The 27,508-nt window shown below is 41.6% G+C and overlaps 1 protein-coding gene and 2 pseudogenes across 8 annotated transcripts in view; 2 read left to right on the top strand and 1 right to left on the bottom strand.

Moving 5' to 3' along the window:
* The window catches only part of TNRC6B (trinucleotide repeat containing adaptor 6B), a 243,235-nt gene that overhangs the window by 73,991 nt on the left and 141,736 nt on the right, over positions 1–27,508 (top strand). For 5 of the 6 annotated variants that reach the window (XM_084748324.1, XM_084748323.1, XM_084748330.1 and 2 more), the window contains one exon: positions 6,595–6,662. The exons of the other annotated variant lie outside the window; for it this stretch is intronic. In XM_084748324.1, the coding sequence (XP_084604450.1) occupies positions 6,595–6,662 (68 nt within the window). The remainder of the gene's footprint in view (positions 1–6,594; positions 6,663–27,508) is intronic. 6 annotated transcript variants of the gene reach the window in all.
* Positions 12,849–15,514, bottom strand: LOC311579813 (large ribosomal subunit protein uL22-like; annotated as a pseudogene). Its single transcript has one exon. The product of its transcript is annotated as a large ribosomal subunit protein uL22-like (transcript).
* Positions 15,508–18,120, top strand: LOC311579814 (large ribosomal subunit protein P1-like; annotated as a pseudogene). Its single transcript has one exon. The product of its transcript is annotated as a large ribosomal subunit protein P1-like (transcript).

The following is a 27,508-nucleotide window of genomic DNA, read 5'->3' as shown; positions in this document are numbered from 1 at the left end:
CAGAGGACCCCAGTTCAAATCCCAGCACGCATATGGAAGCTCACAACCGTCTATAACTATAAAACCTGACACCTCCATGCAGACATATATATGCAGGCAAAAAACAAAAGCCACCAGTGTACATTAAAAAACAAACAAACAAACAAAAAAACCTGGCTGTGGTGGCACACACCTGTAATCCCAGCACTAGGGAGGGTGGAAGATTTGAGTTGCAGGTGGTAAAAGATGTGGTAGTTTAAAAAAAAAAAGTAATAGGGAATGTTTGAGGCTTCAGAAAGCCAAAAATTTTAGAATGAGATGCAAAATATGTGTCAATTGAAGAGACAGACTTACTAAAACTAGGGAACAGGTGCAAGAGAAAGAATAGTTCCTTAGATAGGAAGATCCAGAGAAAGCAGAGAGCTAGTGTAGCTGGGGTACAGGGTTCAGAGAATGAAGTTGGCCTAGCAGAGCCCTAGAGGCGGGGGAAGGTTTGTAGTTATGGTCAGAAGAATAAAAGAGAGGCTTTGAGTAGACTAAGTTCCCAAGACAACCTTAGGCCTGTGGAGCAGGAATAGCTGCCTGGTGGATGGACCCTTTATGTTTGGGAATTGTAGAAACACTGCTGACTGTAGGAGAGATGTGTTTGTGAAGATGGAGCGCTCATTCACTCCAGTGTCTGCCTTCTGGGAAAGGGGCTGTGGAAAGTGTATTGAATAAACGCCTGTGCGGGAGGCTGTGGTTAATCCACCAAGCTCACCCAAAGGAAAGCTAGAGCAAAGGGTTGTAGCAGGCGCTTCAGGAGATACTCTCAGGGTAGAGGGATAGAAGCAGGGGACGGTGGAGAAGGCAGTGCCAGATAGCAGCAGCCGCTTCCTAGGGAATGAAATGACTGGTGAGTAGGTCCCAGAGAGGTGGGGGTGGGGATGGGGTGGGGGTGGGGGCAGGGGGTTCCCAGGCAGTGCCAGGGACTGACATGGGCAGAGGGAAATGTACCCATATATCCCTGCTAAGGGACTACTCTGTCACTTTGCACAGCAGTGTCCTGTAGAGAGACAAGGGGGGAGGAAATAGTAATGTCCTAAGAACAAGTCATCCGAGGAACAAATTTTGGAAATTGAGAAGGAAATATTCTGTCTTCCTGTGTGTTAAGATCCAGAAAGACTTCGGGAAATAGCACCCTGAAAACACAAGTCAGTCAAGTTTTAGGATTTTCTTCATTTTCAGAATGGATGTTGGGGTGAAGCAGGGTGAATTGGTGGTGAGGCCCAGAGCCTAGGCTGCCTGTTTCTGAGTGGAAGTAAAAGAGAAGGGCCACCCATTTGAGACAGGTTTGAGTGTGAGGTTGTGAAAATTTGACAATAAAAGATTTCTAAATATATATCAACCAAAAATTAATGCAAAATCAAATGTAAAATGAACACAGGGTATGTTGAGCAGTGCTTGCCACTGTGCATTACCCAGCTTCAGAGCAGCCTTGATTCTGACACATAGCATGTGTGCTTTGCATTGCAGATGCTGTTGTATCATACAAAACCAATGGTTGCTGATCAAAACACCATACCTGGGATGGAAACTGTTGTGTTATGAATTGTGGTGTCTTGTTTTTGTTGTGTGCAAGTACATGTATGTGGAAGACCAAAGGATTAACTTCAGCTGTCCCTGTTCAGCTGACAGCTACCTTTCATTGCTGTTTTTGTGCATATGTGCATGCATGTGTTCCTGTGTGTGCAGCTCAGACTACCCACTGCTCAGCTTTGCCTTTCGTTCATCTTCAAGCATCTGGGCACTCATGACGTCTCAGTTCTGTATTCTAGCGTCCTTCTGTTGCTGCTCCTCTACTGCCTCTGCCACTACTTTACTGTCTGTTGTTTCTTTCATTTCCACCTGAGCCTGGAAAGGCAAAGGCAAACTACATTATATGTCGAGTATGTAAACCAACCCTGCTTTTATATATAGTCAGAGACGGACTGTTTGTAGCCATCATAGCAAACCTCTTGTGCAAATGAGGGTTTGTGTTTGCACTAGCTAGCACTGTCCCTTTCCCACAAGTCACAATTTTCTCTAGTAGGCCACTAGGGAAAGTGCACCCTTCTGCCTGTAGAGTCACATGGAGTTCAAGTAGTGATAGCAAAACATCTTGTACCAACAGTTTGAAACTGTTCTTGTTGGGCCTTGTACTTTCAGGAGCCCAAGCAAGCAGCTGGATCATCATGTGTTTTCCTGAATGTGTCAGAAAAGTGTTTAAAGCAGCTGGTGTTAGGATAAGAGAAGTCATCTGGCTGGTTGGCAGTTCCTTTTGCTCAAGGAAGGTGGGCAGGGCAGCAGGGAGAGTACAGAAGCTCAACAACAGTGAGTCAACAAGCTCCCCCTATGCTTGCTTATTTACAAGAAAGTGAACTTCAGGCGAAGGGCTTATTATAAGAATTTGAAGAACTTATCAACAACAACAATAATGATTTTAACAGTTTTTAAAGTGCTTTAAGCAATGCTTTACACCTGCTCAGTGCCTCAAGTACAGATAGGCCCCTCTCATCTTGGGGTCTCATTGAATCTGAGATTAAGGGTCTCAGGAAATTAAAGGTTTCTTGTTAAGGGATCTTAGTAAACTGTGATACTGTTCACAAAAGAATTAGGAGACTTACTGCTAGGTGGTTGTGGCACACACATTTAATCCCAGCACTGGGGAATCAGAGGCAGGTGGATCTGTGAATTCAGGGCCAGCCTGGTCTACAGATCAAGTTCCAGGACAGCTAGGGCTATACAAAGATACCTTGTATTGAAAAAACAAAAAAAGAAATGAAAAAGAATTAGGAGATATAGGAGGCTAGGGAGATGGCTCAGTAGTTAAAGTACTTGGTACACAAGCATAAGAGCAGGAGTTTGGATTCCCAGAACACACAAAAATGCCAGGTGAGCATGGCAGCCCATTTGTAATGCCAGCCTTGGAAAGTGGAGACAGCATCCTCATAGAAAGCTGGCTAGTGAGACTAATATATCAACAGTCTGGGTTTGAGAGAGATCCTGCTTCAGTGAATAAGCTGGAAGAGTGATCTAGGATGACTCCTTGGGCCTTTCCATGAATGTATACCACAGATGTGGAATCGTGCAGAAATGCTGTTAACCACTGGACCATCACCCCAGTCCTTGGTTGTGTTTTGTTTCTGTTGCTTTTAAATTATGCATTTGGGAGTAGTTTTCATAGGACTGATAAGCCCATTAATAGAGGTATCTCCAGCTCTGTCATTTCCTTTGTGACCAGCAAACACCTGGCAGTAAAAATGTCTGCTTTCCTTAGAAATGTATATAAACATATATGAATAATTATGAAGAACACCCCCCAACACACGATGTAGCTCTGGCTGGTCTCAACCTCAGAGAGACTGGCCTGACTCTGCTTCCTGAGTGCAGGGAATAGAATAAGCCAAGAAATAGAAGATAATGGTGCCCTAGGTGGCCCCATGCGTCCTCCCTAAATCAGTCCCCTCCCTGATCATACTTTCTCCCTTGCTAAAATAATCACTACCCTAAATTTCATCTCAGTCATTCCCTCCATTAATAATCAAAGCTTTATTTATGTAGATGTATCTGTACATATGCACAGGCTAAAGTTCCATTATCTTTAAATGCTTGGGACCAGAAGTATTTCAGGTTTTTGAGCTTTTGGGTTTTGAGATACTTGTAAAGCTTTTACAGATCATGCATTCCTAATCTAGAAATCTGAAATCTGAAATGCTTTCAACACTGAAGCTTCAAGTACCAATATAATAAAATTTCCTATTGGGAATGTTCAAGCTGTGTTTAAAACTGTATATAACAGTGCTGGGGAAATGTCTTAGCAGTTAAGAGCACTGGCTGCTCTTCCAGAGGACTCAGATTTGATTTCCAATACCCATGTGGCAGCTCAAAACCATATGTAACTCCAGATCCAGGGGATCCAACACCTTCTTCTGGCCTCCATAAGCACTAGGCACAGTGCCTATACATATAAAATATAAATACATCTTTAAGTAAATAATTGTATACAGGCTGAAAAGGAATTGTGAGTTTGAAGCCAGCTTGGGCTACTATAACAAGAGTGTGTGTGTGTGTGTGTGTGTGTGTGTGTGTGTGTGTGTGTGTATGTTTATACATATTCATAAATAAAGTCATACCCTATTTGTTTAGACCATCATCTTTGTATGAGTTCCTTATTCAAAACACTGAACCAGTTACAATTAGAAAATACCAGCTGGGAGGCAGGCGTAGTGGCGCACTGCGTGATCCCAGCACTCAGTGAAGCAGTGGCAAGTGGATCTCTGTGAGTTCGAGGCCAGCCTGGTCTGCAAAGTGAGTCCAGGACAGCCAAGGCTACACAGAGAAACCATGTCACAAAAAACCAAAAAAGGGGATGGGGCAGAGAAGGAAAGAAGGAAAATAAATACTTGAGGCCAGGGGAAATAGGTAGTGACTCTACAGGGGTTGGAGAAATGGCTCAGAGGTTAATAGCACTGCCTACTCTTCAAAGGTCCTGAGTTCAATTCCCAGTAACCACATGGTGGCTCACAACCATCTGCAATGAGATCTGGTGCAGGCAGAACACTGTGTATTTAATAAATAAATTCTTTTTTAAAAGGATAAATAAATCTTTTTAAAAAGGATTTATTTATTTATTATTATATATACAATGTTCTGCCTACATGTACATCTGCAGGCTTTAAATTTTTATTTATTTATTAAATATACAGTGTTTTGTCTTTATGTAACTGCATAACAGAAGAGGGCATCAGATCTCATTATAGATGGTTGCGAGCCACCATGTGGTTGCTAGGAATTGAACTCAGGACCTTTGGAAGAGCAGGCGGCACTCTTAACCACTGAGCCATCTCTTCAGCCCAATAAATAAATCTGTAATAAAAAAGAAAAGTAAAATATCAGAAAAGGTTGTACTTCACTGGTTTTTTTGTTTTTTGTTTTTTTGTTGTTGTTCTATAAGCAATGCACTATGACAACTATTCACATAACATTTGTTTTGTATTAGGTGCTAAATCTAGAGCTGGGCATGTGGTTACATGTTACCCCAGCACTTGAGTGATTAGAGGTAGGGGGATCAAAAGTTCAAGGCCAGCCTCAGGTCTATAGCAAGTTCAGTTGCAGCCAGGACTGCATGAGATACAAAGAAACAAACAAAACAACACAAATATCTTGGTCTAGTGAGATGACTCAGTGGGTAGCAACTGTAACTGACAAGCCTGAGTTCAGCCCCCAGGACCCACATGGTAGAAGAAGATAGCCAGCTCCCACAGGTTGTCCTCTGACCTCCCCACATATGTATGTCTGTACATGTGTACTTTCATGTCTAAACAAATTAGTAGTATAACTTTAAAATAAATCTTTCTGGGCCCAGTGGTACATACTATCTTATCTTAGCATCAGCTTATGTAAATCCTTTACCACTTGGTACTGCTCCTCCTTGGACTGTGGAATCCCTGGGAGTCCTGCAGCGGTCTTCTGTAGACACTAAGGGGTGAAGGTACTCTCTATGATTCGCTTCTCTCAACAAAGGTTATATTCTTGTAACTTAGCTGGCTTGAGTGTGTAGCTAAAAATGTCATAACCTATTTATTCTGCTGTATTTTCTATTGCTAAAAATGTTGCTGTCGCTGGGCGTGGTGGCACACGCCTTTAATCCCAGCACTCCGGAAGCAGAGGCAGGTGGAACCCTGTGAGTTGGAGGCCAGCCTGGTCTACAAAGTGAGTCCAGGATAGCCAAGGCTCCAGAGAGAAAACCTGTCTCAAAAAACCTTAAAAAAAAAAAAAGTTACTGTCTGCTGCGCAGTGGTGGTGTATGCACTTGGGATACAGAGGCATGCCATCCTTTGTGAGTTCAAGGCCTGCCTGGTCTACACAGAGAAAACCATTTCTCGGGGGGGGGGGGGGGGGGAGGAGAGGAGAGAGGAGGAGAGAGAAGAGGATAGTAAATAGATACTTTTGTATATTTATAAAAGTTCTTTTAGAACACATACCTGGAAATGTATTTGAAGCTTGTATGGTTAAGTCGGTATTCAAATTCCCAAGTGAGGGCAAACTTTCTCAAAGTCGTTGTACCAGTTTTCCCTCCTACTAGGAGTGGAGAGTTGCCACGCTACTCACCTCTGCTAACACTCCATGTTGCTGGGCTTTGTCATTTTACCCAGTGTGGTGGTTGTGAAATGGTATCTCTTTGTGGTTTTAATTTGCATTTTTATGACTGACAAGAAATTAAGCAGTTTTTCGTGTGTTTAAGAACCATTTATATGTTCTCTTGCGTGAAATTCTCACCCAGTCATTTTGCAGGTTTTCCATGGGCTGGTTTTTTCTCATTGATTCTTAGATAGTCTTTTATGTTCCAGATGCTAGTCCTTTGTCACAGTGCCTGAGGTGCTGACCAACACTCTTCCGTTTTCCTCCTGTAACCCTGTTCACCCAAGGAGAAGTGCCGTGAGCACACCTGGAGAAAGCGAGTCTCAGACCTTCACTCTGTGCTAGACACTGTGGTGGCATGGCCTTCCAGGTGTGCACAGAGCAGGGCCTACCACTGGAGCACTTCTCACCATAGTATTGACTGCTGCTGACCTGTGGTGCTTGCCTTTGCAGGTGGAACAGGAGGATTTTGTAATGGAAGGGCATGGCAAGACTCCACCTCCTGGAGAAGAGAGCAAACAGTGAGTCACAGTTTATTAAAGGGTCCTATTACTGATCCCCAGAAGCAGTTGGCTCAGTGTGCTGAGAGCATGCTGCTGGTCTTTGGAGATACTGCGGAGCACACCAGTTGCTTGGTTGATGCATTGCTTCTATTTATAGACTAAGCAGAGGGACAGGAAAGTTGGCTTTGTTGTTTTTCACACTTGGCTAATCAAAATTTATGTTATGCTTAAGCAAAGGCTTTAAGGCTCAGGATGTTCCAAATTGAACTAATTAAGTTTGGGTGTTTTCCAAAGAAAGTATGAAATGATGCTTCCTTTCCTTTGCAATGTCTTCATGAAGGAGGCAGTTAATGGGCTGTCTGCACACTCCAGGTGTGGGTTTGGCTGCATAGTACTTCCTGAGATTCAGTTTCAGTAATAACTGAAACTTCTGATCACTATTAGAATAACAAAGTTTTTATCTGATGGAGTAGGGGTTATAAATACCATCACTTAGCCAACAGTCTCAGTAGTTCAGGATTTACTTCCAACTTCTAAAAAGGTAGCTGGTTTTAAACGTCAATTTGGTACCTTTGGTGTGGCTTTTTAGTGGCGGTAATAGATCTTATTTTCCCTTAATCTGTCATAGAACTTGGAAAAGTATGTTTCAAAGCAGACTGGTTTTTCATGTGCCCTTTTAAAGGAAAAGCACTTAAGATGGGCTTGAAGCACTGACACAACTCCAGGTTTTACTTAGACAGTAGCTCCCTAAATTGAATGGGATGGTGATTCATGAGATTTACCACAAATCTTAAAGAAAACTCTTTTCATCTTTCTCCCCCCCTTTTTTTCCTAGAAAATAGTTTATTTTGGTATATATTAAGAGAATGATGTTTCCCAAATCCTTAAGATGAATTATGCAGAATAGCCTGCTGCCAGGAGGCCAGATCATTAAAGAGAGTACCTCGCCTTGTGTGTGTTGTGAACGGGAAGCAGGAGAGCTTCACAGCCATTTAATTTGCTAAGCTTGCAGTTTTAAAAATAGCTCATAGTATAAATCCTAACTTTGCTCCATTCTGTCTAATGCATTTTTATTTTAGATGGGCTGATAGCACCAATTCCTCTTTAGGGAATTAGGATGCCAGACATCTACTTGGTTCAGTGAAAAGGCAGGAGAGATACTTCAGGCAATTTTCTCCATGGCCCCCACTCACTCTCCTACCTCACAATATTGTCCTATAGAAATCACAGTTCCATTTGTCAAGGGCTTTCTGTATTCAAGGTAGGTACATGCCACCGTTACTGAATCAGTTAGGCTTTTGTTTTGTTTTGTTTTTTCCTTAAAGATTTACTTCTTAATAAAAAGAAGTGTATGGATGTTTTATCTGCATGCATGCCTGTGCACCACATGCATGCCCACTGTCCATGGAGGCCAGAAGAAGGTATCGGAGCCCCTGGAACTGGAGTTACAAGTGGTTGTGAGCTGCTGTGTGAATGCCGGGAATCAATCGTCATTTTTCTGGAAGAGCAGTCAGGGCTATTTACCACTGAGCCCATCTCTTCAGCCCCAGTGTCATTTCCACTTGTAGCATATTGTCTCCATTTTACTGGGAGATCATATTGTCCCTGAGCAGTGTTCCTGAAGGAACTGTGGCTAACACAGTAACATCAGTCAAGGCCAGAGTCTCACAAGGAATAGGAAGTGGGGAAAACAATGAAAGAGCATGAGGACTACTCTCTAGACACTAAGGAAAGTTTTGCTCTTTCGAGTGTGTCCATGCTCAGAGATCCTTGCCAGGCCGGGGGGGGGGGGTGCAGGGGGGGGGTGGGGCAGTTTCTGCACACGTACTTCGTCTTCTGCTTTCAGAGAGTTTCAAACAGCACTACTAAGCTTCACTAGCTTGTGTAGTATCTTTACCATTCTCTAGAAGCCCCCTAAACCCTGAGATATTGTGTGGTTTGGTTGGGACTATGGATGGAATCAGGAGTCTTGGGTTTGTAAGGTGAGCACTAAAGTATAGTCCTAGCCTTGTTTGTTTGCTTTTGTTCGTTCATTTGTTAGTTGATTCATCAGTTCTGGGTCTGCTCTGCTACCCTATATTGAAGTAATTAAGTAGGAATGTATCTTCTCTTCCTGAATATACTTACCTCTGTGAGAGTCAAGAGCAGACTACCTGGGTTCTTTTGTTTGGGGAAAAATAAATAAAATTTTCATTTGTTTGTTTTGTGGTTTGTGGGGGTAGGGAATTGTTTTTGTTTTTGTTTTGTTTCCTGTGGTGCTGTTGATTGGATCAGGGCTTTGCAAATGTCAGGTAACTAACTACTCTGCGCTGTGGTCTGTACGCAGCTCCTCGACATACTCTAACTTTTCCAGGTTGATTTCCCAAAATTGCTCATTTATTTATTGGTAAAGCAGGCTGTAAAATAGCCTGTGTTGCTTATGGAAGCACGACACAAGTATGTGAAAGCAGTTTATTGAGGATGTTTTTGCGTAGTTGTGTTCACTGCAGGTTGCTGTATTGCTCACAGTAGCAAGAGAGCAGGGGATGGTGAGGTAGAGTCCTTGCCTAGCGTGCACCAGAGCCTTGTGTTTGATCTCCAGCGCCACAGAGCATGAAGTGGCTGTGCATCATGCCTGAAGCCTAGCACTCAAAGATGGAGGCAGAAGGATCTGAAGTGCATGCTCAAGTGTGTAGTGAGTTCACAACCATTCTAGGATACAGGAGAGCCTGTCTCAACAACAAAAAAGTCTCAGCATATGAATGAATTCGTCTTAAAACACAGAACAACTTATATAAAATGTACGTATAGGGGATGCAGTAGACAAAAGCACAATTCCCATAATCTTGAGTGTGACCCCTGAAACCCATGTAGAGCTAAAAGGAAGGAATGACCTTCCAAGTGTTGTCTTCCAACCTCCACACATGAGCTGTGTTGTGTGCACATCCACATTCACTCACATACTGTTCACATTCTAATAAATAGATAAGAATTTAAAAGTTTACCCTACATCAGACTAAGATCCATAGGCTGGCCTTGGAGCACAGTAGGAGAGCAGTTGCTGAGCACACACAAGGTCCTCAGCTCAGTCTCAAGCTTGGCAAGGGGGGCAGGGGAAGGCTCCATTTGCTGTACTGTTCTTTGTTTTATATTTGGTCACTGTATATAAGACTATGCCATTTTGTTTTCTTTTGTTTTTTTTATCTCTTTTCTATTTTTCTAATCTATATATATTGGTTTTTCGAGACAGAGTTTCTGTGTATAGTCTTGGCTGTCCTGGACTCACTTCGTAGACCAGGCTGGCCTCAGACTCGCAGTGATCCACCTCCCTCTGCCTCCCGAGTGCTGGGATTAAAGGTGTGTGCCACCACCACCTGGCCCTTTTTACTTTTTAAATAATGAGGCAAAGGCTTGCTAAATTGCATAGGTCTCTCCTGAGAGCTCACAGTGTAGCCCAAGGAAGCCCTTGAGTTTGTGATCCTCCTGCCTCAGCCTCTGGAATTACTGTTTTGATGATTGTTTAAAAGTCTTGGACAACCCCTTAGCGTCTCCTAGATGCAGAAACAATGAAAATGTCCCAAATAACAAAATTTACAGTTACCTCATCTTTAGATGCAACATTTGTTAGTTGGCCATAGGGGAATTTTCTTCTTTCTTTCTTTCTTTCTTTCTTTCTTTCTTTCTTTCTTTCTTTCTTTCTTTTTATCTATCTATTTTTGGTTGGTTGTTTTAGTAACAAGTTACATATACTATGTGGCCCTGGAATTCACAGAGATCCCCCTGAGGTTAAGGGTGTATGCTGTTAACAGACATTTTTTTATGTATTTTTTATTTGTATGCATGCTTGATTACAGAAGAATCATGTATGTATATGTATCATACATGTGCCTGGTACCTGGAGAAAGAAGAAAAGATCATCAAAGACCCCCAAAACTGGGCTTACAGATAGTTTTAAACCATTGTGTGGTTCCTGGGAGCTGAAACAAAGTTCTCTGAAAGAGCAACAAATGCTCTTAACCATCAAGCCATCTTTCCAGCCACCACAGGGAGGTTTTTGGGGTTTTTTTTTTGTTTGCTTGTTTGTTTTCATTTGTTCATTTGCTTGCTTGAGCCAGGTTCTCACTGTGTGTCTCTGGCTGACCTGGGACTATGTAGACCAGGCTGGCCTCTAACGCAGGGAAATCCACCTGGCTCTGCCTCCCAAGTGATAGGATAAAAGGTGTGCACCACCAAGCCAGGCCTATTTTGTGTATTGTAGAACCAGGTTTTCACAGACTTGCTTCTGCTTCTGCCTCTGCCACTTCCTCCTCTCCCCCACTCCATTTTCCCACTTGAGCATTAAAACATGAGAATGTTGAAATACTAAGTTGAACTCTGCAAACACAGTAAGTACCCAGGAAGCTGGACATTAGGAGAAAAGTAGTTTAATTTTTTTATATAATCTCAGATTTGTGGGAAAGACAAAGTATGAATTTTGTTTTCAAGTTAACTGATATATATATATATATAGGTTTTTTGTTTGTTTTTGTTTTTTCGAGACAGGGTTTCTCTGTGTAGCCTTGGCTGTCCTGGACTCACTTTGTAGACCAGGCTGGCCTCAAACTCACAGCGATCCACCTGCCTCTGCCTCCTGAGTGCTGGGATTAAAGGTGTGCGCCACCATCGCCTGACTAGATATTTTATATTCATGAAAAAAGTGCTTTTAAATTTTTGAGTGAAACAATAGTTTGTTTACTATCTGTGGGAAACTTTCCAGTGTTAATACACCTACCTACCTTCCTACCTTCCTTCCTTCCTCCCTCCCTCCCTCTCTTTCTTCCTTCCTTCCTTCCTTCCGGTGAGAAAGTGTATATGTAGAACTTGCTAGCTGGACTCAGTCTAGATGATCCCAGTCTTGTCAGCAGCATTCAGAGCACCATAATCAGGAGCCAGCGGAGCATGGCTTCTCCTCCCAGCAGGCCTTATCAGGGTGTTGACTGTGGCCACATCAGTGTCATAAAATTTCTTCACGACCTGTTTGATCTGGTGCTTGTTAGCCTTGACATCCACTAGTATGTTGTTGTCCTCTATCTTGATAGCTGACTCGGTGGTCAGGGGGAATTGGATGATGGCAGACATAGTGGGTAAGCCTGTTTCTCCTGGGCTCTGTCTTTTGAGGGTATTTGGGCTGCTTTCGGAGCCTTGTGGTCTTGGGCCACCTGAAGGTGGGTGCGGATCTTCTTTTCTTGGGAGGCTGTGGACACCTTTCAGCACTGCCTTATTAACTTTCAAGGCCTTCACTTTGGCTTCGGCTGTGGGAGAGTCAGGAGCCTCCTTCTTTGCTTTTCGCACCACCTTGGCAAGAAAGAAAAATGCTAACACATTTTCTAATTTGCATTGAAGTTGCTTAAAAGAATTAATTGCTTCCCAGAAAATGTCTTTTTGTCTTTCACATGTCTCTTAATAGTAAAGCAGCCCTGGATTCTGTGTTGTAAGGTTCTCCCTGGATGTCTGTGAGACTGCTCTCCTCTTGTAGACTGAGGTAGTAACATTAGCCAGCAATAGAGAGGGTGGCTCACATAGCTCACAGGCAATTGTGGTTAATTTAATAGAAGTCTTACTTTATTTTGATTTTTTTTTTTGTTTGGTTTTTTTTCGAGACAGGGGTTCTCTGTATAGCCTTGGCTGTCCTGGACTCCCTTTGTAGACCAGGCTGGCCTCGAACTCACAGCGATCCGCCTGCCTCTGCCTCCTGAGTGCTGGGATTAAAGGCATGTGCCACCACGCCCGGCAATTTTTTTTTTTTTTTGAGACGGTATCTTACTAGATAGTTAGGGCTGGCTTTGAACTCTTGAATATTAGGATTAAAAGGATTGTTTCAACACACCTGGCTTACTTTGCCCTTGTGTGTGTGTGTGTGTGTGTGTGTGTGTGTGTGTATGTATAAATACTATAACTTTATATAATACTTTACTAGAAAGATAAGGTATGAGAGCTGCATGTGGGGGTACATGTAAACTTCGCACAGGGGAGACAGAAGCAAGGATCAGGAGTTCAAGGGCATCCTTGACTATATAGAGAAGTTCTAGACCACCTGGCCTACATAATGACCTTGTCTCAAAAATAAAACTTTTTAAAAAGAAATGAAAAATGGAAAGGAAGAAAGAAAGTGGTATTTTAAGGCTCTTTCCCAGAGATACTATTATCATGTGCTTGTAAAAATGTTTTGAATCTTTAATATTATATAAATATAGGTGAAGGTGTATGTCCACATCCAGAATCTGCTGGAGGACCTGAGGAGAAGCTGGTGCATGTTTTTGATCATTTCACGGGATGGACACCCAGTTCGGCCCTCAGCACCCTTCTTTGATTCCTCTCCCCACCAGGAATCTGTAGATGACGTAGGGATGCTAGGAACATACAACCTGGGTATATGCTGCCAAAAGGCCAGGCTCTGTGAGGCATTCTGCTAGACCCCCAGCTCCGCAGGCCGGGATGGAGAGTTTGATTGCCTTGGCCTCTACCCATTAAGTACCTGCCACACAAAAGCACCAATAAATGCATGCTGAATGGATGAAGATAGCCCTGAGTTCCCACTCCTGTTCCACATACCTTCTGTGAAAGTCTGAGGTAGGAGATTTATCAAGAACCTTGAATTTCTAGGATGTTATTTGTTAATAGCAAATGAAAAGTGGCTGGTGACATATAATTTAACTTGATATCCAGAGCGAGTAAGCATTTTCATCTTTTCCCCCCCTTTCCATTCCTTTCCTCTCTTTTTGTTTCCTTCCTTCCTTCCTTGTTTATTTCAAGCTAGCCTCAAATTTAGAGATCTACCTGAGCTCTGGGGTCAAAGGTGTGCATGCCACCCCCCACCCCCATATTTGATATCCAGAGCTTTCCTGACTATCCCAGAAGATAGGTTAGCTCAGTACTGCCCCTTTCAACTGTTCTACCTATAAGCCTGCCATTGCTAGCCTCTTGGCTGCCTCTCCCCGCCCCGCCCCCCGCAAGGATTATTTCCTTATTTCTTGGTTTCTAATGGCCTCTTTCAGACACTTGTAGCCTGCCCACAGATCTGTACTGCTGTTTGAGGACCTTCTTCCTTGTGCCTGTGCTGCCCTTTGCACAGGTGGTCTACCCTCCCATTGCCTCTGTTCAGGCAAAACCGTATTACTTTCTTGCCAATAATAAATCAGATTTTTTTCCTTTTCTGTTTTTTTTTTTTTACTTTTATCTGCATTTATTTTATGCTGAATTTATTCCTGTGCCATCAGTTTTTATTTCTTCAGTTTCTTCTGGGATATCTTTTCTTCTGTGCCACCTCCTCCTCTGGCTTTGGAACAATGTGCTCCTTTTCAGTGAGGATCATCTCGATGTGGCAGGGGGAGCTCATGTGCGGGTTAATCCGGCCATGGGCTCTGTAAATTCATCAGCGTATCTTAGGTGCCTTGTTCACCTGGACGTGTTCAGTGACTGGAGAATCGACATTTAAACCCTTAAGTTCAGCATTACTCTCGGCATTTTTCAGCATGTGCAGCAAAAATTCAGCACTGTTTGTGGCCACCGACCCTGAGTCCAGCCCCACTGTTTGTCCTGGGTGCACCTCCCGACTCCGCCATTACACCGCTGGAACAGCGCACAGTGCTTCTTTAAAGTGACATAGTTCAGATACTTGGTGGCTCTTTGAATATTCATATCCTTGCTGGGCTGGGCAGTTTTCCGGGTGTTCTTAAAGTGAACACGAAGATTAGAACCTTTTGATTTTCATGATTTTGTAGGGTTTTCTGGGTCAAGTGAGTAGCAAACCCATCTTTGCAGGTCACCTCTGGCTACTTACAGGAAGAGCTAGAGTTTTCTCTTTTTATTTATTCTTCTTTCATATATTCCATCACAACTAGAGTTTCCCCTCTCTCCCCTCTCCCCAGGCTCTCCTCCACACCTCCATTTTCTTCCAGGGGGCATCAACCAAATACAGCTTAAGAAGCTACAGTAAGTCCAGACACATATTCTCACATCAAGGCTGGACAAGGCAACCCAGTAGGCAGAAAAGGGCCCCAAAGACAGGCAAAAGAGTCAGAGACAGCCGCTGCTCCTACTGTTAGGAATCCCACAAGAACAGCAAGCTACGTAGCCATAACATATATGCAGAGGAGCTAGGTCAGACTCATATAGACTTTCTGAGCCCACTTGAGTCCTGGTCAGTGATCCTTGGGCTGTGTTCTTGTGGTGTCCTTGATCCCCCTGGCTCCTCCATCTTTCTTCCCCTCCACTGCAGGACTTCCTGAGCTCTGCCTAATATTCGGCTGTGGTACTGCATCTGCTCCCATTAGTTGCTACATGAAGTCTCTCTAATATTGATTATGCTAGGCTCCAGTCCAGCACATCCTGCAGGCATGACAAACTGTAGCTTGAAGGTTTTGTGACTGGGTTGATGTCTCAATCCCTCCACTTGAGGCTTTGCTTGGTTACGGAAGATGGCTGGTTCAGGCTCCATGTTCCCCATTAATAGAAGTCTTAATCGCCACTAGTGTCACCTTCATAGATTGTGTGGAGTTTCCATTGCAATAGGTTTATCTACTTCCAAAATGCCCTCAGTTCCAGTTGTCTGGCCTCATATTCTCTCCTTCCATCCCCCAACCTGGTCCCTCCTGTTCCGTCCCCACGTGTCCCGAGTCTACCAGAGAAATCTATTCTATTTCCCCTCCCTAGGAAGGTCCTTGCATCTCCCTTAAGCTCTCCTTGATACTTAGCCTCGCTGGGTCAGTGGATTGTAGCATGATTCTCCTTTATTTTACAGTTAATATCCACTTATAAGTGAGTACATATTATGCTTGTTTGTTTATCTGGGTCTGAGTTACCTCACTCAGGACGATTTTTTTCTAGTAATATCTATTTGCTAGCAAATTTCATGATGTCATTTTTTTAATAGCTGAGTAATACCTCTTTGTTTGAATATACTACTTTTTTTTTTTTAATCCATTCTTTGGTTGTTTCCAATTTCTGGCTATTTTTTAAAAGCTGATATGAACATAGTTGAGCAAGTGTCCTTCTGGTAGAATGGAATGTTCTTTGGGTTTAGGCCCAGGAGTGGTATGGCTGGGTCTTGAGGTAGATCAATACTCAATTTTCTGAGAAACAGCCATATTGATTTCCAAAGTAGTTGTACAAATTTGCACTTCCACCAGCAATGCAGAAGTGTTCCCCTTGTTCCACATTCTTGCCTGAATGAGATGTCACTGTGTTTTTTATTTTAGCCATTCTGGCAGGTGTAAGGTGGAATCCTAGAGTTGTTGTGATTTGCATTTCCCTGATGGCTAAGGATGTTGAACATTTCTTTCTCAGCCATTTGAGATTCCTCTGTTAAGAATTCAGTTTAGATCGGTACCCCATTTTTAATTGGCTTATTTAGTTTAGTGATGTGTAGAGTTCTTTATATATTTTGGATACTAGTCCTTGCCAGCTGTGGTGTTAGTGAAAATCTTTGCCCATTTTGTACGCTGCTGTTTTGTCTTATCAAAGATGTCCTTTGTCTTTCATAAGTTTTTCAGTTTAATGAGGTCCCATGATTTTAGTGCCTGTGCTACCAGTGCCTGACTTATTCAGGATAAGTCAGATTTTGTAAAGATATTCTTTAGGGAAAAGATAATTAGTTTCAAATAAATAACTGCGTTCAAAGGTTAAATGATTACTTTAAAATTGCTATGTTTATGGGTACAGTGATGTGTGTGTGTGTGTGTGTGTGTGTGTGTGAGTGTGTGTGTACACACACACAATGATCAAATAAGGGTAATTAACATACTCACTACCTTAAACATTTTTTTATTATTGTTGTTATGAGACCTTTAAAAATCCTTTCTTTTAGGTATTTGACACTTTTGAAACCTCAAAGCCCATACCAGTGGCATATCTTTTTCTTAGATTAGGTGGCACATGTACCTCCTAATCCTTCCAAAACAGTTCCGCCAACTTTGGACCAGACACTCAACTGTGTGAGCTTTTTGGGGTCATTGTCTTTCAAACTACCACACTGGCTTAGTTAATTTAACTCGTCTTCCAAGATTTACCGACGTTACAAATGACAAGATTTCATCTTTTATGGTGTGTACACCAATGAATATTTACCTAAATTTGGGGCTAGCCTGGGCTTCATAGCCAGACACTGTTTCAGCTTTTCCTCAGCTACCGCCAAGGTGCTTGGTCCTTCCGAAGAAGCTAAGGCTGTATTGGGGTGAGGCCCTCACTTCATCTAACAACTAGCACCGTGCCGCAGTCTACAACATGTCCTCAGTGTCAGAGCTCACCTGCATCTACTCCACCCTCATTCTTCACAAGGATGAGGAGTTCACAGAGGATAAGATCAGTGCCCTTACTAAAGCAGCCAGTGTCAACGTTGAACCTTTCTGGCCTGCCTGGTTTGCAAAGGCCCTGGCCAATGTCAACATTGGGAGCCTCATCTGTAATGCAGGGGCTGGTGGGCCAGCTCCAGCACTGCAGCTGCACCAGCAGGAGGTCCTGCACCAGCCACCACTGCTGCCCCCCCACCCCCATTCCCCCCCACCCCCCCACCCCCACTGAGGAGAAGAAAGTGGAAGCAAAGAAGGAAGAATCTGAGGAGTCTGATGATGACATGGGCTTTGGGCTTTGCGACAAAATCTCTTGTCAAAATGCCCAATAAAAATCTGAACCTGTATGGGGAAGAAAAAAAAAAAAAGGAGAGACTGTTTCAAAACAAAACCAAAAAAGTTGACAAATACCAATGTGAGTATGAAGATACTACTAGGAGGTTTTTATTTGTACCATGGAAACAGAGGAAAGTATTAGAGTTTAACTCTTGAGATTTTGATCTGAAAAGTTCTTGAGGATTTTGTTTTGTTTTTAAGGGGGTTTGAGCACTGAAGAGATGGTTTAACAGTTAAATGCTTTTGTTCCTCTTCCAGAGGACCTGGGATTGATTCCCAATAACTACACGACAGCCCATAACTGTTCATAACCCAGTAGCAGGAGATAATGTACCCTTTTCTGGCTTCTGAGGGTATCAGGCACAGACATTGTACACAGATGTATGTGCTAGAAAAACCCATACACTTAAAATTAAAAATCAAAACAAAAACTATACACACAAAATTTTAGGGATTTTATTTGTTTTGTTTTTAAATTAAGGTTTGGGCTGGGGAGGTAGCTTATCCAGTAAAGTGCTTGGGAATCTGTGTTAGGTTCCCAGAATCTATGTATAAAAAGTTCATCTTGGTATTGTGTGCTTGTAACCTTAGCACTGTGGAGGTGGAGGCAGGTGGGCTCACTGGCCAGCCAGACCAGCCAGACCAGCCACAAAGAGACCCTGTCTCAAAACAAACAATCAAAAGGGCAGGCAGTATATGCAAAGGACACTGGAGGTTGCCCTCTGTCCTCCCCACGTGTTCATATGTACCCACACACGGAATCTGAGGCTTGTTTTGCTTTGATTTTGTTGTGCTAGGATGAAGCCAGGGCCATACCAGGAAAGCACCCTAATGATAAGCTGGTGTTAAAAAAAGATTTGTTCATGTGTGTGTACATTCTCTCTCTTTCCCTCCCTCCTTCCTTCCTCCCCCTTCCCTCCCTCTCCCTCTACCCCCAGTCTCTTTCCATCTGTACACCAAAAGAGGGCATTAGAGTCCATTATAGATGGTTGTGAGCCACTATGTGGGTGCTAGGAATACTCAGAACCTCTGGAAGAACAGCCAGTGCTCTCAACCAGTGAGTCCTCTCTCCAGCCCTTTGTGGGGTTAAGGAAGTTCTTCCTGCCAGGTGAGGTGGTGTGAGAATGGTTTAACATTCTACTTTAGAGGGCTGGAATTGGAAAGATGGCCCCAGGGTTAAAAGCACTTCATTGATCTAAGTTTGGTTCCTATTTGGGGCAACTTATAACCACCTGTAGGTCCATTCTATCAGATCCATTGCCCTCTTTTGGCCTCTTTGGACACCCATACAAGTGTGTATATAGACACACAGAATAATAATAAAAGTAGCTATGGTGGTACATGCAACACTTGGGAGGTAGAGGCAGGAAGGTCTCTCTGAATTTGAGGCCAGCCTGGTCTGAGTACCAAGTTACTGGACAGCTAGGACTACGTATAGAGATCCTCTCTCAAACAAAGAAAAAAGAGGAAAAAACAAAGAGAAAAGAAAAATAATAAGCATCTTTGAAATTCTAATTTATAAAGATAATTGAGTATAATAGTGGCATTCTAGTTTCCAACAATAATCTGACCCCAAATCTTGGGTCATTTGGGGCATTATTTCCACCTTCTAACTATGTTGAGGGTAATACCATAGAATCAGCTACATTTTTTCTCATCCTCCTTCTTAGCTTCATTGTTTGGTATTATTGAAGTTAGTAGAATTTAGGAAAGCCTTTACTTTTGTTTCCTTTACCTGACAAATGGCAAACCTCCTCCTTTAGGACTCAGTTTAAGGGATTAGAGGCATACATAGCTAAATTGAAAGAGCACCTACCTACCAAATGCAAAGTCCCAGGTTCAGTCCCCAGCACCTAGTAAAACTGGGCTTGGTGGCCTGCCTCTGTAAGGCTAGCACTCAGGAGACAGAGGGAGGAGGACTGTGCTCAGCCACACAGCCAAGGCAGGGCTTTTTTTCTGTGTAACAGCCCTGGCTAACCTGGACTTGCTTTATAGACCAGGCTGGCCTCCAACTCACAGAGATCCGCCTGCCTCTGCCTCCCAAGTACTGGGATTAAAGGCATGTATTACCATACCTGGCTCAAAAACTCAGAATTTTACATTTCACTTCAGCTGTGAAATATTTTTCTCTCATTTTCATTATGATATCATGATTGAATGAATGAATGAGTGAGTGAGTGAATGATTTTGCAGTGCAGTGCAGTAGATTGAAGCCAGGGCCTCAGACACATTAGGCAAGTGTTTGACCACTGTCTTTCCAGATGATAATAAATAGTTTTACAGCTTCCAGGGCCTGATTTTGAACAAAATATTTGCTACACAGTAGGTGCAAAATAGTGACTGTTGAGCACCGAGCTTGCCTTTCTGTATGGTTTCAGCTTGTGTCTGTCTGTGTGTGTGTGTGTGTGTGTGTGTGTGTCTGTGTGTCTGTGTGTGTAGGGGGTAGATATGTTTAACTTTATTTAACTACTACCCAATGTATACATGCCATGAGACGTGGGTTATACTGCAAATGTGTAATTTTTTATGTTTTAACAGAAGAAAATGAATGTAATGTAAAATAAAATAGTGAAAACAAAATTTTTTCTAAAAAAGAACAATATCAGGTGTAATCAGTACCAAAACAGAGACTATAAATCAATGGAACAAATAATGAAGTCCAGGAATGAGCCTTCATGTATATGGGCAGTAAGCTTTAACAAAGATGCAATAATAAAATTAAAAGGCATTTCCAAAAATAGTACTAAAAAATGAAATATCTCTATGCAAAGTATGCGCTTTAATCCACACTTCATACACATGCAGCATATTTCAAAAATTGTTATGGGCTTAAGCTTAACTTCTACAATTATGAGATATTCCACTATAAAATACAAGATAATGAGTTTGAACCAAATAATTTCTTTTATTAATATAATATGTTTTGTTAATTTTTTGAGACTTTCTGTATGTACTCTTTTTACTTTGTTTGAGACAGAGTCACTATATAGCCCTGAGTAGACTGAGACTCACTCTACCTACCTCTACTTCCCTAGTACTGGGAATAAAGGTGTGCATCACTAAACCCAGCTGATACAGTGTATTTTGGTCATATTCATTTCCTATCCTTCCCCTGTTCCTGGATACATCCTACCATCTGTTACCAACTTCATGTCTAATTTGTGCTACCCATCAATACATAGATATTGAACCATCTACTGGAGCAAGGTTGACCTTTGAGGGACCACACTGCTAAAGAAGACTTATTCTCTCTCTTCCCTAATACTCATCAACTGTCCATCATTCCTCAGCTAGGGATGGAGCTTATGATCCCCTAGCCCCTCTATACTATAATGTTGAAAGACTTGATACCCTCACTTATAGAAATTCAAGAGTATATTAATAATGGTATGCCAAGAGACACTGTTTTCCCCTGATCCTTACCAACCTCTCGGCCTCTTAAAACCTTCTTACTCCCTTTCCCAAGATTTTCCCTGAGACACAGTAGGAGGTTATATCTTTTGGAGGGGTGAGAGTAGGAGGTTATATCTTATAGATGTCCCATTTATGGCTGAAAACTCTATAGACATATATTCTACTTTGACCAGATAAAAGTTTCAACATTAACCACTTTCTACTGCACAAATAAGCTTCTTTAATGAGAGCTGAGGACTACACTAATTTAAGTAAAGATAAAATTTATTTTTATTTTTTTAGTTTTTTGAGACAGTGTTTCTCTGTGTAGCAGCTTTGACTGTCCTAGGTTCGCTTTGTAGACCAGGCTGGCCTCGAACTCAGAATCATCCGTCTGCCTCTGCTTCCCGAGTGCTAGGATTAAAGGTGTGTGCCACCACGCCCAGCTTAAGATACAGGTTTTTAGAGAACAATTTGAAACCATGTCAGTTTAGCAAAATAGTAGTAGTAGGTTAACACCATAGAGCCTATGGTCTCCTCACCCATGGGTTCTGGATCAGTTTACAGTACTAGGTATGTGTGACCTCTCATGAAGTGTCAGGCCTGAAATCCAATCAGAAAAGTTGGTTACTTCTATACTATATGTGCCACTATTGTGACAATTGGCATAACTTGCCAGTCTGGTCCTTATTGTAGCTTACAGAATTCATAGCTGGGCAAGATACTGTTGATAACTTTCTTTCACCAGTGGGCTACATAGCACCTTCTATTACTGTGAAAGCTAGCCAGCAAGAGAGGAAACTTCTCTGTTAGTATCAACTTGATTTCTTCATGTCCTGTGACCAAAGAGTCTTGAGCAATAGGGTATTACCATCAAGACTTGCTGGACAGTCAAGAGCAGTGCCAATAGCCTGTATTATTTTGGGGGTCCCTAGGATATCTCAGATCTTGAGGGGCAGATATCTTACTTAGTGCTAGACTGGTTTTTTTGAGACAGGTTATCTCTGGCTGTTCTGGAACTCACTCTCGTGACCAGGCTGGCCTCAATCTCAGAGGTCTTCCTACCTCTGCCTCCCAGGTGTTGGGATTAAAAATGTGAGCCACCACTGCCCAGCAGCACAAGACTTTTGGGTATCAAGTCCCCTCGAACTGGAGTTACAGATAGTTGTGAGCCACCATGTAGGTGCTGGAAACTGAACCTGGGTGCTCCACAAGAAAAGCCAGTGCTTTTAACCACTGAATCATCTCTTCAGGCCTATGGCTTTTTCAAATATACCTAGTGTTCTCTCTTCCTCTGCCCTACCTTTTCACACCTCCCTTCACTTACCCTTTTCGTCATTCTTTTTCATATGTGTTCTATTGTTCCTTCTCCCTTAAAATCTTTCTTCCCCTCCCCTCAGTGGTCTCTTTCTAGTTTCCTGGCTTCTACAGGTATTCCAGAAGATCAAGCCCAGGATCTCAGGCATGCTAAGTAAAGATAGAGGAAGATGCCACTAGTCATGGAATGTGGGAAGCCTCTGGAAAGTGATCAAAGGAAGGAAATACTTTTCACCCTAAAGCAGTGGTTCTCAACCTTCCTAATGCTGCGACCCCTGAGTATAGTTTCTCATGTTATGGTGACCCCCCCAACCATAAAATGATTTGAGTTGCTACTTCATAACTGTAATTTTGCTACTGTTAGGAATTTTAATATGAGTATTAGATTTTTAATGTGAAGAGAGAAGTTTGCCAAAGGGCTTTTGACCCAGAGGTTGAGAAACACCGATCAAGGGTATGTTTTCAGTAAGAGACCCAGGATAAGCTTCTGGAAACAAATCTCAGCCCATCTCTCTCAGAGAAGTTGTAGGACTGCCTGGGTCCTTGGCGTGCTTATGTTTGGAGACTTTGAAGGCTCTTTCCATGTTATAGATATAAGAAAAAACAGAATTCAAGAGATGGAGGAATGAATCTCAGCAGTAGAAGATACTATGGTAGAACTTGAAACCACCATCAAAGAAAATGCTAAATCTGAAAAATTCTTGACACAAAATATCCAAGAAATCAAGGACACCATGAAAAGGTGAAATCTGAGGATGATAGGAATTGAGGAAAGAGAAGACGCCCTGCTCCACGGCCCAGAAAATATCTTCTTCAAAAATCATAGAAGAAAACTTTCCCAACTTAATTAAGAAAGGAGATGCATATAAACATACACGGGGCCTACAGAACACCAAATAGAATAGACCAGAAAAGAAAATCCTTCCACTACATAATAATCGGAACACAAAATATACAGAATAAAGAGAAAATATTAAGAGTGGCAAGGGAAAAGGGCCAAATAACATATAATGGCAAACCTATCAGAATTACACCCAACTTCTCGGCAGAGACCTGCAAACCCTAAGAGACCACAGATGCCAGGCAAGACTACTCTATCCAGTGAAACTTTCTCATTGATGGAGAAAACAAGATATTCCATGATAAGAACAAATTCAAACAGTACCTAACCATAAATCTGGCCTTACAGAAGTTACTAGAAGGAAAACTCCAACCCAAAGTTACAAACTACAACCAAAATTACATGGGAAATAGATAACTACACCGTCACAAAAACATAACCGCACAAACTCTCTACTGCAACCAACATAAAAATCAAGAGACTTAGCAGTCACTAGTCATTAATATCTCTCAACATCAATGGTCTCAATTCTCCAATAAAAAGACACAGACTAACTGAATGGATGCATAAACAAGACCCAATACTCTTCTGCATCCAAGAAACACATCTCAGCCACAAGGATAGACATTACCTTAGGGTAAAAGGCTAGAAAAAGGTAATCCAAGCAAATGGACACAGGAAGCAAGCTGGTGAAGCCATTTTAATATCTAACAAAATAGACTTTCAACCAAAATTAATCAAAAGAGATGAGGAAGGGCGCTTCATATTCATCAAAGGTAAAGTCAACCAAGATGACATCACAATTCTGAACATTATGCTCCCAATACAAGGGCACCCACATTTGTAAAAGAAATATTAACAAAGCTTACTCCATACATCGATCCCCACACATTGATAGTGGGAGAACTTCAACACCCTACTTTCACCAAAGGATAGGTCAACAAAACAGAAACTAAATTGAGAAACAATGACATTAACCAATGTCATGAATCAAATAGATCTAACAGATATATCTGCAGAACTTTTCACCCAAATACGAAAGATTATACCTTCTTCTCAGCACCTCATGGAATTTTTTTCCAAAATTGATCACATATAGGTTACAAAACAAGCCTCAACAGATACAAGAAGGTTGAAATAATACCTTGTGTCCTATCAGATCACCATGGACTAAAGCTGGCCTTCAACAACAGAAATAACAAAAAGCCCACACACACATGGAAACTAAACAACTCTCTACTTAATGACAACTGAGTCAGGGGATAAAGAAAGAAAGAAAGAAGAAAAAAAAGAAAGAACGAACGAAAGGACTTCCTAAAATTCAATGATAATAAAAGAGCAACATACCCAAATTTATGGAACACATTGAAAGCAGTACTAAGAGGAAAATCCATAGCATTAAGTGCCTTCATAAAGAAACTGGAAACATCTCATATAGGCAACTTAATGACACATCTTTAAGCCCTAGAAAAAAAGAAGCAGGAACACCCAAAAGGAGTAGACAGATGGAAATAATCAAACTCAGAGCTGAAAATCAATAAATTAGAAACAAAGAGAACAATTCAAAGAATCAACAAAGGCTTGTATTGCCACAACATTTGAAAAATCTAAGGGAAATGGACAACTTTCTTGATCGTTTCCACTTGCCAAAGTTGAATCAAGATCAGATAAGCAAATTAAATAGTCCTATTTCTCCTACAGAAATAGAAGTGGTTGTTAATAGTCTCCCAACCAAAAAAAAAAAAAAAAAGCCCAGACCCAGATGGTTTCAGCACAGAATTCTATCAGACCTTCAAAGAAGAGTTAACACTGATACTCTTCAAGCTACTCCACAAAATAGAAATGGATAGAATATTACCAAACTCCTTCTATGAGGCCACAGTCACCTTGATACCTAAACCTCACAAAGACCCAACAAAGAAAGAGAATTTCAGACCAATTTCCCTTAAGAACATTAATGTAAAAATACTCAATAAAATACTTACAAACTGAATCCAACAACACATCAAAGATATCATTCACCATGACCAAGTAGGCTTCATTCCAGGCATGCAGGGATGGTTCAATATATAGAAATCCATCAATGTAATCCACCATATAAACAAACTAAAAGGAAAAAAACCCACATGATCATCTCTTTAGATACCAAAAGAGCATTTAACAAAATCCAACACCCATTCATGTTTAAAGTTTTGGAAAGATTAGAGATAGAAGGCCCATACCTAAACATAATAAAGGCTGTAAACAGTAAACCAATAGCTAACATCAAATTAAATGGAGAAACACTAAGGAAATTCCTTTAAAATCAGGGACCAGACAAGGCTGCCCACTTTCTCCATATTTCTTCAATATAGTTCTTGAAGTTCTAGCCAGAGCAATAAGACAACAAAAGGAGATCAAGGGGATACAAATGGGAAAGAAGGAAGTCAAATTATTCCTATTCACAGATGATATGATAGTGTATATAAATGACCCCCAAAATTCCACCAGAGAACTCCTACAACTGATTAACACCTTCAGCAAAGTGGCTGGATACAAGATTAACTCAAAAAAATCAGTAGTCTTCCTGTATACAAATGACAAACTGAGAAAGAAATTAGAGAAACCACACCCTTCACAATAGACACAAGCAATATAAGGTATCTAGGAATAACTCTAACCAAGCAAGTGAAAGACTTGTTTGAAAAAAACTTCAGATCTCTGAAGAAGGAGGTTGAAGAAGACGTCAGAAGATGGAAAGATCTCCCTTGTTCATGGATCAGGAAAATTAATATAATAAAAATGGCCATCTTACCAAAGGCAATTTACAGATTTAACGAAATTCCTATCAAAATAACCTACACAATTTTTAAAGACATTGAAAGATCAATTCTCAATTTCATATGGAAAAACAAACAAACAACCAAGAATAGCTTAACAATAAAAGATCCTTCGGAGCACTCTCCATTCCTGATCTCAAGCTGTACTATAGAGCAACAGTAATTAAAACAGCATGGTACTGGCATAGCAACAGACTGCTTGACCATTGGAATTGAATTGAATACCCAGAAATAAAGCCACATACATTTGGACACTTGATTTTTGACAAAGAAGCCAAATCTATTCAATGGAAAAAGGATAGCATCTTCAACAAATGGTGTTGATCTAACTAGATGTCTACATGTAGAAAAATGCAAGTAGATCCATATTTATCACCATGCACAAAACACAAGTCCAAGGATTAAAGACCTCAACGTGAAACCAGACACACTAAATCTGTTAAAAGAAAAAGTGGGGAAGAGCCTGGAACTCATTGGCACAGGAGATAACTTCCTGCACAGAACTCCACACAACAGCCCAGGCTCTAAGCTTAACAACTAGTAAATGGGACCTCATGAGTCTGAGAAGCTTTGTAAGGCAGAAGACACTGTCAACAGAACAAAATGACAGCCTACAAACTGGGAAAAGATCTTCACCAACTCTACATCTGGCAAAGGTCTAATATCCAAAATATATAAAGAGCTCAAGAAATTTAACACCACCAAAGCAAATAACCCAATTAAGAAATGGGGCTCAGAATTAAACAATTCTCAACAGAGAAACATTGAATGGCTGAGAAACACTTAAAGCAATGCTCAACATCCTTAGTCATCAGAGAAATGCAAATCAAAATGACTCAGATTCCATCTTACACCCATCAGAATGGCTAAGATCAAAAACTCAAATGACAACACATGCTGGCGAGGATGTGGAGAAAGGAGAACACTCTTTCATCGATGGTGGGAGTGCAAACTTGTACACCCACTTTGGCAATCAATCTGGCGCTTTCTCAGAAAACTGGGAATAGGGCTACCTCAAAACCCAGCCATTCCACTCCTTAGAGTATACCCAGAAGATGCTCCACAACACAACAAGGACATATGCTCAACCACATTTGTAGGAGCCTTATTTATAACAGCCAGAACCTGGAAACAACCTAAATGCCCCTCACTGAAATAATGGATAAACAAACTGTGGTACATTTACACTATGGAATACTATTCAGCTGTTAAAAACAAGGAAATCCTGAAATTTAAGCGAGTCCAGGATAGTCAAGGCTACACAGAGAGACCCTGTCTTGAAAAACCAAACAAACAACTCCCCCCCCCAAAAAAACCCTAAGACTTTTTCTGAATTCTTTTGCTACTGTTTTGTTGCTTTTTGCTTGTTTTGTATTGCTTGCTCGTTTTGAGGCAGTCTCTCCCCATTTCCCATCCTGACTTTGAACTCTTGTATACCTGAAACTGGCCTTGAATTCCTGATGATCTGCCCACTATCTTCTAGGTGCTAATACTGCATTTATGCTTTATCACACCAAGTGCCTTAATTTTTCTTGAGTTGATTTTGACACTTTGTATTTTCCCTATCATCCATTAAATTGAATCCTCTTCATCATTTCTGACAGGACTATGTAGGTGTATAGTGCTGGCTGGCTTTTACCTCTCTTTATTTCCGATGCAGGTGTGTGCCATGAGTAATGGTTATTCAACCCAGGATCTCATGTATGCTAGGTCCTAGCTTTTAAAATTTATTACTATGTTTTATGTGTATAAGTGTTTTACCCCCATGAACATTTGTGTAGCATGTGTGGGCCTGGTGCCTGTAGAAGCCAGAGAGGGTACGAGAACGCCTGGGACTGGAGTTCAGATGGTTGT

The sequence above is a fragment of the Acomys minous genome (genome assembly GCF_964271855.1).
Source record: "Acomys minous genome assembly, chromosome: 12".
NCBI lineage: Eukaryota > Metazoa > Chordata > Mammalia > Rodentia > Muridae > Acomys > Acomys minous.
This window is presented reverse-complemented; position numbering and strand designations above follow the sequence as displayed.